The sequence below is a fragment of the Sceloporus occidentalis genome, unplaced genomic scaffold (genome assembly GCF_023333645.1).
Source record: "Sceloporus occidentalis isolate IW3139 unplaced genomic scaffold, rSceOcc1.0.p SCAF_44, whole genome shotgun sequence".
Taxonomy (NCBI): Eukaryota; Metazoa; Chordata; class Lepidosauria; order Squamata; family Phrynosomatidae; genus Sceloporus; species Sceloporus occidentalis.
In genome coordinates this window covers 2,891,691-2,908,715 of record NW_028317024.1, presented here as the reverse complement: position 1 = coordinate 2,908,715, position 17,025 = coordinate 2,891,691, and the positions used below count along the sequence as shown (strand labels likewise).

The 17,025-nt window shown below is 38.3% G+C and overlaps 1 protein-coding gene across 2 annotated transcripts in view; it reads right to left on the bottom strand.

Moving 5' to 3' along the window:
- Positions 1-17,025, bottom strand: part of LOC149289588 (F-actin-uncapping protein LRRC16A-like) — a 111,701-nt gene that overhangs the window by 8,493 nt on the left and 86,183 nt on the right. For both annotated transcript variants that reach the window (XM_089490362.1, XM_089490363.1), the window contains exons 25-31: positions 15,467-15,595; positions 15,255-15,383; positions 13,173-13,348; positions 10,682-10,769; positions 9,539-9,688; positions 510-576; positions 93-311 (exon numbers count right to left, since the gene is read on the bottom strand). In XM_089490362.1, coding sequence (XP_089346488.1) covers positions 93-311; positions 510-576; positions 9,539-9,688; positions 10,682-10,769; positions 13,173-13,348; positions 15,255-15,383; positions 15,467-15,595 — 958 coding nt within the window. The remainder of the gene's footprint in view (positions 1-92; positions 312-509; positions 577-9,538; positions 9,689-10,681; positions 10,770-13,172; positions 13,349-15,254; positions 15,384-15,466; positions 15,596-17,025) is intronic.

Sequence of the window (17,025 nt, the reverse complement as noted above, 5' to 3'; positions counted from 1 at the left end):
AGCTAAATCGAGATAAAAATCAAACAAAAAAAGGAGGGGGGAAAAAAAGACCCCAGAACACAAAATAATGTGCAAATCAGGTTTAATTATACATTCTATATTCCAAATCCTTACACCCGCTTTGCTGGGCTGCTGTTTTTTCATTCTCTTAGGTCGCAGTTTGGTAAAATGTTCCAGCTTCTTCGCTTCTTCTGAGGGTAGCTCTGCAATGACACCAGATGTCCTCTTATCCTGCTTGAGAGAGGGATATGGGGGGTCCTCGATGTGTATCGGAACATCCTCAAGTGCTTTGTCCAAATCAAATTCCATTTCTGAAATCCAAGCCCATTACAAAGTTTAAGAAAATGTCACATGGGTTTTTAAATTTAAATTTTTAAGATCAAACAAAATCTGCTTGAAATATTGTGAGCTCCTAGAAAAGGTTGAGCAAAGAGTGACAGAGGGTTTGAGTCCTAGAGAGGAACGTTTGGAAGATATAATGTACATTGTCATTCGTTTAGTATGCTTACCAAATGCTCTGGACACCGGGCGCAGCATTCTACTGTGAATACTCTTTCTCTTGGACTTGGGAGTCATCTGAAATCATACAAAATAAGGTTGATCTTAAAAACAATTTCGCAACATTTTAGTAAGACATTCCACTTTTCCTGTATGTCCAGTGCATTTCTACAATATACAATATTTAATACAAAAGAGTGCTTGTGTTTCGAAGTAAAGGTTAAGGCAGGCAAACAGCAGATCGAACGTTTTCGGTATTTTATCATTCTCCAATAAGAGGTAAAACGTGCAAATAGTTATTTAAAACACTTTCTCCATTTTATCTTAATTTCTAGGTATTTTTCTTTTTTACATGTCGCAAACTACATAATGTGAAAAAGTCAAAACAAAACTGTTTTCAAAACACAAATAATTGAAAGGACAGAAACCCCTCCTTAGCATTGAATAGCTATTGATAAGTGTAGATTACAGATGTCTGGTTAAAGTACTTTTCTCTAATGCACTTAGTGAATCTTCAGTATGGATTCAACCTCTTCACTCTGCTGAATAAAGCATCTAATGACTTGACCTCTGCCAAATCCAAAGGTCATACTAATTCTCACATTATCTCTCCGCTTCTTTTGACGTTGATGATCACAGCCTGTGTGACTCACTTGTAGATATCCTTCTACAATTGGTGTGTATAAAAGTGGTAATTTATAATCCATGCTGCTTACACCATGTCTGACTAAACCGACAGCCGATGCCTCTTCCACACAAATAGCTATTTCAAGTCTGGGTGTTTGGCTGCTTGCAGGTAGTCCAGGCAGGAAAACCAAAGCAATCCTCATATGAAGTGGAGATCACGACATTTAAATTCATAAACGGGACAGAAACAGACAAAAATGACTTACTCATTTCAAGCTGCTAAACAGCTCTTTATCATAGGCAACAATGATTAACAGCTTTTAAGCAACTTGAAACGTGTAAGGCCTCACTTGAGGATTGCTTTGATTTTCTTACCCAGACTATCTGCAAGCCGCCAAACATTCAGACCAAAAAATAGCTGTATGACTCTCTCCCTTCTTTAGCTAAAAGTGATACAGCGTGACTTTTGTTCAGATCACACCTATGCAATTGCCCATTCATGGTAGTCTACTCCAGCAAAACATTACTACTTATATTTTCTGCTCTTCTTTCATGACGCATCATCTATTAATAAACATGCTTATTTGGTTTAAAGAACCACAAATAAACCAAGAATATGCATCTGACATACAGATCTTTTTCTTCTTCTCAGATCTCCCTCCACTCTCATGTCCCATACGAGTTTGTGATGTACCATCATCATCTTATATATGTAATGTTACTACCAACAGTTAAGTTTCTCCAAAACATTGTTTAGTTATTCAAGTAAAAAAAAAAAAGACATATTGTTCAGTAGCACTCCCATTCTAGTCAAAAGGACTAGACTGTTACTTTCATGAAGAAACTATAATTCTTTTGGCAACATGCGATTATATGGTCATCTTCTTTTTCCTCCGAGCAGACGGGTGGTGTTTGGTCACTCTTACTTCCCCACCCACTCTACTCTCTCTTCCCATCAACTAAAGGCTACCAACACATGTTGCTAGGCCCATCCCTTCATGAAGACAATCCCCCAAGAGGAGAGAGTTGTCTACCCTAGAAAGTTCCCAGATATGCCTAGAACCATAAATATAAATCTAGAAGCCAGCAGTTTTGCTATGTCTACTAGCCCAGGCATTCTATGGTAAAACAGGTAAACCTATCAGTGTCCAGTTTGGAACCCCCATGAATCAATAACCAAGATATTTAACAGCGAGTAAATGATATGCACGCCCTGTGACACAAGTTTTAAGCCTCTAATAGTTCATCAATAAAATGAAGTTGCTGTCACTACTTAATGGATGCAACCAAATGGTTCTATTAACAGTCCTTATGAAAACCATCACTGATGAGGGGTAAACATATTTACAAGTTATAGAATGTATTGAAGCAGGGATTTCAACAACAATATACAAGTAAGGAAAGCACTGATTGGAATACTCATATCATTTATCAGAAAAAGGGTAGGCAGCAACAGACTGTGTAGATATTTCAATGGAATGTCCCATAGACATCAAGGATTTCTCTCAAGCCTCAGTCTAATCTGCTCTTTTTATCTTGTAGACACTCATTTTATCAGAGTCTGGCTCAACCATATAAGCAAACTAAGTAATCGCCTAGAGCAGGGGCGTCCAAGTTTTTTCTGCAGTGGGCCACTTCATCAGAATTGTATATGTGCGAGAGCCGCACTCATTTTTCACTGTGAGAAAATATGGCCTTTAATAAAATATGCAGATTAAAATAAAGTAAATGACACAAAACCTTTACTCTTCCTCTCACTGATTTCTGGGCCTAGAAAGGTTTGTGACTACAAATTCAGGATAATTAAAAATGAAATACTTCTATTTATTCTAGGGATGCACCAAAATGAAAATTCTGGACCAAAACATTCACAGTTCACTTAGCCAAAACCAAAAATGACCCCCCACCTTTATAAATAATAATAAAAACTCACATTTTTAATAAAAGTAGGAAACACACCACAATTGGACAAAAAAATTAGCAATATGACTTGGCATGATAGGAGTGTGATTGCTCACAGCAATCACACTCCTATCATAGTCAGGCAACCAGTAAATGCTGGTACCTAGGCATGATGGGACTGTGCTTGCTGTGAGCAATCACACTCCTATCATGCCAAGTCAGCCAGTACATGCTGGTACAGGGTGGCTGTAAGTGATGTGTAGACCCCACACTGCTTGCAGCATCAATACACAAGGGGGGCAGCTAGCTAGGTTTCAGCATGTACTGGCTGACTTGGCATGATAGGAGTGTGATTGCTAACAGCAATCACAGTCCCATCATGCCTAGGTTGCAGCACTTACACATCCATGCTATCACACACACACACACACACACACACACTCATTCATTCATATACTCATTCATTCACAGATTAATTCCCTCAATCACGCATACTCATTCAAACACTCTCCACACCCCCTTACCTGCACTGTTCCTCGATGCAGCTCACAGACTTCAGCAAGAGGGCGCGGTCTCCCTTTGCGTTCTCTGGTACTGAACAGAGGAAGCAGGACTGGAGCAGAGTCATGTGATGTCACGTGAACTCTGCTAGGTCCGCTTCCTCTATGCAGTACAGAAGACCCTCCCACAGGTAAGTAGCAGGGCTCGAGGTGCGGCCCGCGTAAGTTCGGTTGCCCCGGCTGACGAGCCAGCGGGCCGCATGTTGGACGCCCCTGGCCTAGAGTGCCCGACGGCTGTGAGGATTAGGTCAGGTGCCCTCATGGGGCAGTACCAGCTGGGGAGTTAAGTTTGTGTAAGCACAGGCTTTCACACAAGCGTGAATGTGGCCGGACGCATGGCTAGGCAGCAAGGCTTCTTAAGCTTGGCATTTCGAAGATAAATAATGTGATTTATTTCAACAATTAGATTTATAAATGTTATAATTGTATTTAGACATTTTCCTTTGTTAATGTTCATAACTATTGTGAATTTTAGGGCTTTATAACACTGCAATACACTCATACCCAGCAAACAACTTGAGCGCCTAGAAAAGTGTCACATCATAGAAGGAAAGAGCAACAGAGGGACGTGGGTTATTGCTGATGTCCTATGCTGATGCTCACCACCACCAGCATGCATACTGTATGTAGAAAAACTGGTGTTCTGGCACAGACATCCTTTGACTCTCTCGCTTTCATCCATTGTTTTGAAGTATATTATTGTATTCAATGCTCAGCCCGGTTGCAGTCTGTAATCTCTGAACCTACACAGATCAACCTTTTACATCTGAGCAAAACTTACAATGACTGCAGCCATGCAAGAATGTACCTAAAGTACATTACTTATGGCTTGTATTTTCCTAACTCAGGGTCGGGAAAACGTTATCACCTTTATAGATTAAGGTCCACCAGCTGTCCAATGCTTTTATGGCAACGTACACAAGCAGTGACCACCTTATAGCATCAATGGCTGCTGAAATCACTCAGAAAAAACAGACATGCAGTGGAAAGTTAAAGCAAAACACAGAAATATAAAAGAGAAAGAAGAGAAACGGAAAGCTAAAATACTTACACTTCTACAGCAGAGAGTCTCCATGCAGCAGAAAGAAAGAGACAGGGTGTGAATAAAAAGAAAAAAAGAAGCAAAACATTTCTAATAAGCAGAGGAAAGTTAAAAAGCTGCAAAAACAAAAGAAAAGGAAAAATAAACAAAGGAAGCTTTAGTTAAAGTCAGAAAGGGACAAAAAGACAATAATGCACTTTCATCCATACTGCGGTCTTACTAGACAAGCAAATAGACAGTATGTGCTTTGTGAGATTTGTCTGATATGAAATACAGTTAAGATAAAAGCAGGTGCATCCTAATATGACTATAACAACAAAAGAAAGATGTAGACTAAAAGGTAGGGAAGCGTGGATGTTCCCTTGGCTTCTTCTGTAACTTAAGAGGAGCATAACTAAATAAATTGTTACTGCCTAAAACTTCTGTCTTTCGTTTGGCAATCAATGTAAGAGGTTTGGAGACATTTTAACGTCTCTATCTCATGGTTGCGGACAGCTGTGTCTGAAAGTGAGGGAGACAGTTATCTAATAGATTTGCTGTCCTAAAGTTCTCTCCCCTATCCTCGCCGACTGTTGTAAATGCTGCCTGCGCCAAACAACAATCAGCAACTAAAGGTGAGAGAAAAACATGCAGATCACCAGAACAGGAAGTTAGGACACTTTCCCCCACGGTACAAACATAGGGTGTTTTTTTTGTTGTTTTTTAATACATTCATATTGCTTCATTTAATTTGGAAATACAGTTACGTGGGTTTATTTAGTATAGAGAACTGTAAAATTTATTTTTTGGGAAGAGCAAACAGATCTTATAGGTGTATGAAGGCTGTTAATGATAAGCCCCTGTTTATAAAAGTAACACATGCATAGTACCCAATATGTCCCTGATTAAAGCATAGTATAGGACATGAGCTGGGTACTCAGGAGTCCCTGTCCCATGCATTATCCATAGCACCCTTACATTGGCCTTAGCAACTAAAGAAACCTAAACTTCTGTCCCGCTACTAAAAATGTTGCCCACCCCTCTTTCTTCCACAATGATGTTGTTATAAGGAAATATATTAATATGGGGGGACACACACACACATATATACACACACCTTTGTAAACACTGAATGACTTGGGTTAGTCTGAATATACTGTATTATCAAGTTAGTTTTATATACCCTATTCCAAAATCCTTTACAAATGATATGTGATATAATGCGTCAGTGAATAACTGTTTATTGATTTGTGTGCTGGATGGATTTTCTCTGCTCTTCCACCCTTCACAGTCACCACTTGATGAATTATTCTTCTAGTCAGGACCCTGCACAAATGATGATTTAATGATATCTGAGCTTTCCACTTTTCTTACTGGTATACTGCAGCTGGGGCCCTTATCCTGGCATACTGCTGGACTGCATTCCCTGCTTTCCCAGCGCTTGGACGCAAGCGGCGTGTAAGGACGGCGGGGGAGCAGGCAGCAAAAGAGCTGTCCTGAGCCAACAAAAGGTAGAGTTACAAACAAAGTGTGTATGTGTGATTACATTACTGTGTGTGTTAGCGTGTGTGTGTGTGTATGTGTGTAAGTATGCTATGGTGAGTGAGTGTATTAGTAACAAAAAATGGCTCCTATGACAGGCCTGTATTAAATTGTCAAAGGACCTGAGAATTTTCACTCTATCTGCCATAACAGGACCCCATGCACTGGACCCCACAATCAAAGCCTGCAAACTTCCAACACCCTCACTTGAAGTGTACATGACACAAGAGTTACACTGCTAAGCACAAACCATAGTACTTTTTAATGCAATTGGGGGTCAATGACCAATATGCCTCATGAGCTCCCCACTTTACAAAATCTTAGAAAAGACTGACTATATCTTGTGTGACCCTGTACAGCCCTAAGGAGGTGTTTTGTGTTTTTATGCACAAATTATGTGCAAATTAAATGTATGGGTCCCTGCATTGAGCATTTGGAGAGCAAGGTGTGCCAATGCTCCAACTCCATTTTTAGTAAGACACTGGATGTTAGCAGATCCAGTCCGGGATTTCCTCAGGTACAGGCGATGGATATTTAAAGTTCCTCAAGGGAGAGATTTGGAGAGAGTGTTGGGGGAGGAGAGGCCCTGAAAAGACTATCCCTGAGCCAGGTGTGGCATTACCTGGTCTGGACCGGTGTGTGTTATCTGGGAGAGGCTTTCCAGAGCCTGGCTTTGCTGGGTCTGGCAGAGAGGTATAGTTAGTGGGTGTTTAGGCTGGTCAGTCAGCAAAGTATAGCCAGAGAGGGATCCAATGGGAGCTAGAATTTTATTTTGGGGATTTTTGTTTCGTTATTATTGAGTCATTAAGTAAACCCTGAGCCTTATTTCCTTAGAGGACCATACTAAAGCTACAGGGTTTTGTCACATGTGCTTCATCATTAATCATTGTATTATGTTGTATACATCTTGATATGTCATCGGCTGCGTATTCTGTTATCTCTGTTGTATTTTCTAAGACGCCACTAAAAAAGTCAGTTTCAAAAACAGCTATCTTTAGACAAAGTGCTCGAATCGGGATCAGTCAGCTGCAGCTATCAGTTGGTTTCCATTGTGTCTGGTCCTTATTTAGCCTTAGAATTACACTATAAAACTAAGGCCCAGCATGCCTTTCGTAACAGCTTTTGTCTTTGTACACGGATGTAGAATAAACCAAACTAATTGAATTTGTACAACAAAAGTATTTAAATCTGAAATGCAACTGTGAAACAGAAAAAGGTAATTTATATTGTACATTGGGTTATAGAGATTTTTCCACAAAATAAGAGAACACCATATCTTATATACAGTGTGCCTTAAACTGTAGCGAATTGCCCCGGAATCAATGCCCATCTCAGCTATCTTGATATCAGGACAACCCTCAAAAAGGATGATCACTTCAGACAGATATACAAGACAAATGATTATGGTAACTGACCACTTGTTCTGAATTCAAAGTCAAAACACAGTTCATTTTGAAGTTTGGATATGAATTCAAATATTTTAGTTTATTTAAACTGGCTTAATTACTAACTCTGAACAAAGAAACTACTAAATCCCACACATTGGTCTACAATCACAAAGACGTGCATGATACATTAACATAATCAATAGCTACAAACATAATACACTTCACTAATTTAAATATTTATTTTGTGATAGGGATTGCCTTTTTTTTTTTCCATGAATAAAACAAGCTTTCGTAAGGGTACCAGAAGATAAAGAGAAAATTTTGCATTCTCAGCCTGTAGGGAATTCACAAAACTGAATTAATGAATTATTGAGGACAGCTCCGTGAAAAGCTGTATGATAAAAAAATAATAATAATAAAAAATAATATATATATATATATATATATATATATTATATATATATAATATATATATATATATATATATATATATAATATATATATATATATATATATAAAATATGTTTTCCTTTATAGGTTACATCCCATTAAAAAAGAAAAATGCAGACAAAATACACTGGCTGACAGAAATAAACTATTTTATAGGTTTTATAGACGCAAAAAAGTAATGGATAAAAACTATTTTCAACAAAAAGGCTGATTTACACACATCATGCATTTTGCACATCCATACTTTCAGTAGGCATCACAGTGTCAGCCCCTACTTCGTTGTGTGATTGGCAAAGTACATCTAGCTTTGTCTTTATGTCCCAAATGGTCAAGAGAACCTGGTATGTTTGTTTTGGAGAGTCTTCTTGCTGGCCGGTATACCTGCAGGAATTGTTAGTGTGATGGCTTAATGAACTGAATAAGCATGTGAGCCCCGAGGCTATGCCTCGGTCTCTATAATATTGTTTCAGTAGCCAAGGGAATAAGAGAAAGAAACCCTTCAAGCTTCAGACTCAACAGAGGCTATACATTTGACAGTAACCCTGACATGTATTAATATAAAAAGGCAATTTCTCAGAAAATGATTTTACTCTACAAATACCCACAAGATCAGCCCAGCTGGTGTTTTCCTCATTATGTCTCCACTCAATATGCGTCTTTTTAACATAGAAATAGTGCCACATTTCAATCTAGGTACATTTGCAATTTCTCTGGCTTAGCCTGAATTTGGTGGTAACCGTCAGAACGACAGATGGCACGATGCAACAAATCCCGAGTTTACGAACTTGGGGGAAAATATCACCAGATACCAAGGAGTTCTTTGGAGCTCCTCAGTGTGACCACTGAGGTCATTTGAGACTACGTAAATCTTAATTTATGTTTAAGGCACTAAATTCAACCCTTTCATTATTAAACCCCATACATTTCTGCTCTAAATTGTGATTTTGAGATACACCCCGACATAACAAATTAGCATTTACCAGATATATAGGAGGATCACTGATGCATTGCAGCCATTTTAGAACATATGATGCTTATGGTAAACATACTAATCGCCAAACCTGGGACAGCATAAGTCACTTTATTCTCAGTGTGACAACTCCGAAGGACCTACACTACAACCAGTGTTATTGCTTTCCCTACAGATTTATAAATCTTGACAACTCTTTTCACAAACATATAAATATACAGAGAGACAGAGAAGAAATGAACATGCCGCCTATTTCCCCAGAAAGCACATTTAATGAAAACAGATTGCCAATCACTTCAAATGTATGCGCTGCCTACAACCGTTTCTGTATCCCCAATGGAACAGCATGAAAGCATAATTTACATGAAAAACAGCCAATTCATTAAAATGACCACCCTACAAGCTTATCCTTTTCCAACACTTTAGTCATGGAGCTGAAAAAATAACTGATATTCTATAATATAACATGTACTAGATGTACATCGCATGCATTGAGATTGCATTGGCTGATGAGAGCATATTCTAGGAGTACATCTGTGAGGATGGTGACAGATAATGAACAATGAGCAGCGCCTCTCACCATGCAGGTGTCCAAGTCCTCCAAACGCTCCATCTCTGTCAGGTCTTCGATGGTAATAGTTGTTCTCTTGGTAGGCTTCTCCTCAATGGTTTCTATCTCCAGAGAATCTTGATGTGGTAGTGGCTTTCCACGCTTAGTCAAATGGTCAGCCTAAATATTTTCACAAATTCAAATTACTAAAGGACTGCAACTTTATAGTAACAGATGAGATCAAAATACATTTCTTCCTAACGCCATACTTTATGATGATACAGTTTCTGCACAGCTATGGCTCCCTCAGCATCTCATAAGATAGTAATAGTGTTACAGGACGTTTTAACATGTTCATGTCTTCCTCTGGGGTTCATATGATTGTCAAAAACAGAACAATGTTACAAGTTATTTAGCAAAAAATGGATTCTGTCAGCAACAACCATTGCTATGACATCACACACCTGAAGGCTGTGGTCTGGCAAGATGCCATGTTACCACATATATCAGATACATATTGATTTAACCTAGTATACCTCTCATACAGCTGAAATGATGTATTATCAAGGCATAAGTGGATGTAGACTATATTAAAGCAATATAGACATAAACATTACGGTTTTAATATAAGGGGGCACACCTATATATAAAAAAAGCCATTATCTGCTCAACGGAAAACAATGTATTTGGTAGAAGTTAAAATGTAGAAGATTATTCAATTCATGCTCTGAAACACAAGCACAAAGCCCTCTGCAGCTATTCCCACAGGATCTCCTGTCTGAAAGCATCGGAGCCGGTGTGTGACTTTCTTAACATGAATCATCGCATACTACCCAAGTACAACATCCCAAAGGTGCTATCCTCCAAAACCCGGCCTAGGGAGCTGCACAGAAGGGATGCAATGACATTTTACGGCATTAAATCGAGAATTTAGAACGCTCCCATTAAATGATGAAAAATCCCTGGTTCACATAGGTAATACCATCAAACATCATTTAAGATGACTAAGGAGGTTACAATGACCTACAACCTATATCTTATTTTACCAAAACTCAGTTTATTGCAAGATTTTCCACATCATAAAATGACTGAATTTGGGAACAAACCTCACAAAAGAAAAAAGCTAAACACAAGATGTCCAGGTATTAAGTACTGCAGGATTTGCGTACTCACCAGTTTATGATGGCTGGTGGAAAGAGCATCTAAGATTTCATCGACAATGCGGTCAGAAAGGAAAGAGGCTACAGTCAGTTTGACTTCACTGTTAAGGAAATATACAAGATAACAAACAGATTCAGTTTAGCTCACCTAATCCCAGATATTTATTTATATATATATATATATATATATATATATATATATATATATATTCATGCATTTACAAGTTCTTCAGCATAAAACTCACCCAATCATGTCTTTATGGACCTTGCTTTCAGCACTGGGGCACAGTCATGGTTGAATAGAAAAGGGCCTTCCACAAACTGTTCCCACAATGTTGGAAGCATAGCATTGTCCAAAACGTCTTGCTATGCTGAAAGGGACATACCAAGGTATTTCGGACAATATGTGGGAACAGTTTGGGCCCAGCCCAGACTTAGTGGCATATTTTTAGGCAGTTCCAGGTGGCAGCAGGCTGCAGCAGACAGAGCCAGCCTAATCATATAGGTGACCTAAGCAGCTGCTTGGGTTAACAAGTTGCTGAGGGCCCTACTACAGCACCCTCTCTTTCTTGAGTTCTCCCACCTGCGGCCTGTCAGGAGGTAACTGTGCTTTTTTGTAACAGATATCTGCACCACTGGAACACCAAGTAGGATCTCCCTGCAAACAGGTATTAGTTCTTAGATTTGATTATGCAGTGGCTTCTCATCCCCACATGCATGCAATATAAGAGAGCATAAAGTAGGCATGGTTATATATCTGGATCTCTATACTAAATGTATTTTATATTACATTATGTGGCTGCCGTTACCTGTCAAATACTGACATATGTGAAATTCAACAACCAACAGAGGATGCAAGTGAAATATTTTCATTCCTTGTGGAATATCCTAACTTGCTCGTTGAGCTCCTTTTAAACACAGATGTCAAATGATCTTGGAAATTAAACTGAGGATTCAAAATACACTATTAACCCCTTATTGACAAAGCCCGTACATGTACGGGCTCAAAATGCATTGTTTTCAATGGGTTTAGGGAACCCCAACAGGAATGGAGAGGGTCTTCACATTTGTGTTCACTCTGATAAAGCAGCAGCTTTCAAGATTATACATTTTGAACCCGGGATTTCAAGTGATAAAAGGTCCACTTAAGTGAACTGGACAGGCACTTCGTACAGTAAATGTTCATTAGTGCCAGTTGTCACTGTAGATGTATGAGAAGCGCGTGGAATGGAGAAGACATTGCTAAGCAGAAACTCTGCAGCTTTTCTTATCAGCAGAGCCTTGATGGTTACTTTGCATAGGAAATATAAATATCTTTATTTGTATTATTTTTTAGTAGGGGTTTATATGACGCCATTATTAGAAGTAACGTAGAATCATAGCTGACATTTTTTGTTATCGGTACACATGATGGCCTACATGGCCATTGTCATAATTCTTTTCAAAACTGAACTAACATTTCTATTCTACTAAAAAGTCGCATGGAATTATTCTATTTTGGGGTATTCTAAGGGTAGGTAGGAGAATAATGGTGCTTTTTCTATCGGGGCAGAAGGTGCTATACATCAAACACGTTGAATTAAACCTAATCCAATCAGTAAAATAACTTTAGCTCCCATTTAGGATCAAAAGTGTGTGACACACTATTAGAATGATCCCATTATTAGAATGACATTTGCATAGATGGCACATTGAATCTTCTACAAAGCTGGTCCTTGCATCCAGGTGTGCGTGTGTGCGCGCGTGTGTGCGTGTGTGTGTGTGTGTCAGGGAATAGTTTATTCTGCATACATCTAAAGTGGTGGCAGCCGCTGGGCTTCTTTACTAAAGGCAGATTGCCCCTTTGTATCTCTTTCCTCCTTTCTAGGAGCTCAGACTGTGTGCTGGGCATCAGTTTATCAGCATTATACAATTCTAAAAGTCACAACAGTGTTTAGATAGCAGCAAGGCAAATTAAAAAGTGTTTGTAAATTAAACTGCAAATACATATTACAATCTAAAACTGAAAAAAATGTGTATGTGTGTGTGTGTGTGGGGGGGGTGCAGTATATTTGTTCTCAAAGAACTATATAAAAAGTTAGACCAAAATGCTTCAGAGGTGGTAATAATGCATTACTGCAGTGGTGGGTTACTGGTTGTAATGTTCCTTAAGGCAAACACTGGATGCAAATGTACTCCGATCAAAGCAGTTTTCATAACATTAAGAGATGTTATGACAGTGACAGCACATCATAGCATGTGTCGTCTAATTTGGCGATTCAAAACCCAGCCCTCAAGGTACACTAAAAAGACAGGGTTTAGTAATTACCGCATTCTGCTCCATTCATAATATCAGATCAGTGTTTATCTGCCGCTAGGACTATCGTAGACTGCTGCAGCAGTAGACACGCGATATATTATTTATCAGTCTGTCTGAAGATTTTGAACACACTACTGTTACAGTTGCCATTATGAAATAAGAATTTGCTCTTTTCAGACTTCTCACCTATTACACAAAAACGTACCTTATTTTATTAAGAATATCTATTCCTGACTGCTCAAGCAGTACATTTTTTACAAAATTGCGAGGAATGGAGATTTTCTCTGTGCTGGCCTGGATCAGATCCTGACGAATGTGGGCTTTCTTCGTAACGTTGGGACAGAGAGCCTCTGCAGCATCCACCATGGATTCGAGCATTTGCTGTTAAAAAAGCAACGAAAATCGCATTGTGATCTCAAGGTAGCAACAACCCCTCAGTTTCTGAGAAGAACGATGGTACAATGTTGTAAGTGATCATAAAATCAAAAATTTCCCCTTTGGCTGCCAATAAATATGTACTTTTCTCTTCAGTGGAGATATCAAGAAGACAGGACCACCCCCTTTCATTGGTACCCTTGGTATATATGTGAAGCATGATCCGTGTGCATATAAATTTGTAATATCTCCAATAGCGGACCAGTAATCTGGAAAGCAGGCAATCTAGAATGTTTCTATTCCTTGGAGACAAGGATAGGAAGGCAAAAATAATGAGAGCTTTCGATCCTTAAAATAGAGCTGACACTTTCCATATCAGGATGAAATGACCAGATCCAGAACATATTCTAGATACACCACCTCTGTTCCCCAAGTAAATACCCATCACGCTTGGGGTCTTCAAATTCCAGTAAAGGTATTTTCTTACCCCTACCAAACACTCTATACAATCTCAAAAATAGGTTTAGAAAGCAAAGGCAAGACTAAACACTCAACCTTCATCAAAACCAATGAAGAAAATTCGATTTGAAATAAATATACAATACAGAAGAATGAATAAACCATACATTCTTTGAATACACCTAATAAAGAATAAAACAGAGATAGATGAAGAATACTATATTTAGCCTCAGGCTTACTCCACGTTAAGGGGGGGACAAAGAATAATATGCATCTCTGAATATAGCCAATGAAGGTATCTAAAACATATATGCTTCAGTATAAACCACAGCAGTGGCATGAACTGTTATTTCCCCCACAAGAAATGCAAAGCAGTATCTAGTTTGTAGTCGACTCATGTCTCTTTCAAGTACACAGACTGTTTATAGCTTTGGTGAAATCGCTAGGATCCGGAAAGGAGAAAGAGGTCTGCGATTATTCTGAACAATCAAAAATAATTGAAGGCGCACATTTTCATTTATACAAGGGGAAAGGGTATTTGCATTACTTTGAAGAAGCTCTTCATCAAGGATCCATATAAATGCTGCAGGGGCCAGATATAATGCGACCCAAATCTATAATTTTATAAAGCCTTAGTCCAAGCTTGAGTTTAAAATGGTGCTAGATCCAACACACCAACCATTTCATTAGTAAAGCTCATAATTCGGTAGATTATTGATAGAAAAGATCTTTAGTATAATTAAACTATTTTGTTAATTATATAAATAGTGGGGAATTGTATGGAGGTGAACCCCCCTGTTCAGTTTATGAATAAGCCATTTTTTGTAATGTATGTTTGGGTTGCTGTACGAGCCGTGAAATGTAAACGTCATTTTTCTGTGGGATGTTTTTTTTTATGTTTCATGCCTGATGTGTACTGAAATGACCATTATACCAATTTACCAATGTACTATATATTATTTTTTCAATAAACAGAGAATTGAGTCTTGGGTAATGTAATTTATAGGAATGACATCATAACACTTTATGGAGTGATATACAGAATAAAAACATTACAAACATATATGTTGCGGATCCAGAAAAGGAAAGAAACATCTGGAGAAACTGCTTTTGTTTACCCCAGAGTTCCTTTGCATATTCCTTCTTAAATTAACTGAATGATGTATATGTTGATCGTAAGAATCTTTTTTTAAAAATATACTTAAGATAATGTGAAATTCTGTTCTTTATTCTTTTTTTCTGCACCACTACTGACAGAAAACCAGGAAGGCTTCCGTGGCTTCACCTGTCAGCCCATACTATATTGTCATGTAGGTTTTCATTTACTCATACTGGGTAGCAATATTTCAATTTAAAATGTATTCCACATTAGCCCCCCAAAAAACTATGGATGAACTGCAAAAAAATAAAAAGCTTTACAAAATAATAATAAAAATGAACATATAAATGGTACCTTTAATTGTTCATCCACAACTCTGGTGACTTCTCCTGCCATAGACTCCAAGGTTTCTTGAATGGGACTAGGCAAATTATTGGCTCCAGCCCATGCAGCACCACCAAGGTGATACAAATTAGGCAAAAGCTAAAACGAGAAACAGCACGTAGTTGAAATATTTGGCCCATAACAGCGATCATGTGTAAGAACAATGATAATGTAAAGCATACCGTTTTTGAATTCTTGGCATCTCGCATGAGCCTCTCAGCGGATTTCACATCTTCCATAACAAAATCTATGCCACAGTTTCTCAAAGAGTTAAGGTGGTCTTGAACTTTGACACACATTCTGTCAATCATCTGCAAGGGTAAATAAAGAAAATAAATACCCGTATTTTACAAAGCATCTTGTACCAAAAGGTTGCCAAATCCACATGCTTGGTTGCGTTTCTTAACTACATTCATATGGTACAGAAGGTGCTGGCCATTACTGATAAGACTTGTGCGTGGCTGTCATAGCTGTGCACAATCTCTCTATATCTAACAACGTAAATTGCTCTCATTCAATAGAAACCTGTCCGGCATTATCTGACACCGCCGCCCTTACAGCTCCTTTCATCCATAGCTCTAGATTAGGAGATGTAAGCATCCTTTCTTCCTGATGTACCAGCCCCACCTTCCTCCTCTCCACATTTATCTCCTACTGGTTCAACATCCCAACTACTGGACCAGTTCGATGCACGGCTCCCTCAGTTTCCTTCCTCTAACATTTCCACTCTCTTTATGGGATACTAATATAATAATGAAAGCCACTGCTGCCTTGCCAACCGTTGGTCTCATACACAATGATAAAGTCACATTGCCTCTCATCTTTAGATTGGCTCAACTTTCTGTTTACAACCAGCTAGTCTATCCCATTCAAACATACCACCTTAATAAGACAGGACTTCCCAAACCTCCAAACCCTTTTTGAAACAAATCTATATGAATCGCAACCGACTATACAATAAAATAACATACTGCAGTTCACACAAAGTGAGTCATTATTAAGAACTCTTTAAAACGCATTCATGACCAAAATGATGTATTTGGATTTTTTGTTCATTTATTCCTTTGATACATTTGTAATTACATTTTTAAAAGAAACATAGGTAATGAGCCAATGTCTCATAAAATATCTAACCTTTTATAAATAGATTCCAATGAACAGCCCCTGCCCCTCTATACTCCAAAAAGTGAATGTTGACCCTGTATATGTTGATTTGACGGCATGGGTACAATAGGATTATTGGCTTTTGTATTAACAATGATTTTTACTACTACATGTTGGTTGATATGCTGCGAGAAATGTAATCATGGTCTAACACTAGCTGTTTGTAATTTGCAAAAAATGTTCCATAAATGTATTTTTTAATCTAACCTGTGTTTAGTAATCATTATTTTTACAACATAGTGTGGGGAAAAAAAACCCAAAATGGACTGCAAATGAATGACATCAAAATCATTAATATATTCATACCGTTAACATTCTAGATTTTGGGTTGTCTAGGAGAACCCTTTGAGCAGCATGAAGCAACTTTTTAGTTGAGCAGAATGCGTATGAATGAAAAATATAATCTATAGCCATGGATATATAAGAGTATTTTATGGGCTATGTTTGTCCCTTCAGCGGTCGATTATATACTGTGTGGCCACCAGGGAAAACCATTACAATAAAATTATTGCGTTGCTACTTTGAACACAGTAATAACCCATGTATGTATTCCATCAGTTGACCCTATCCATTGTGC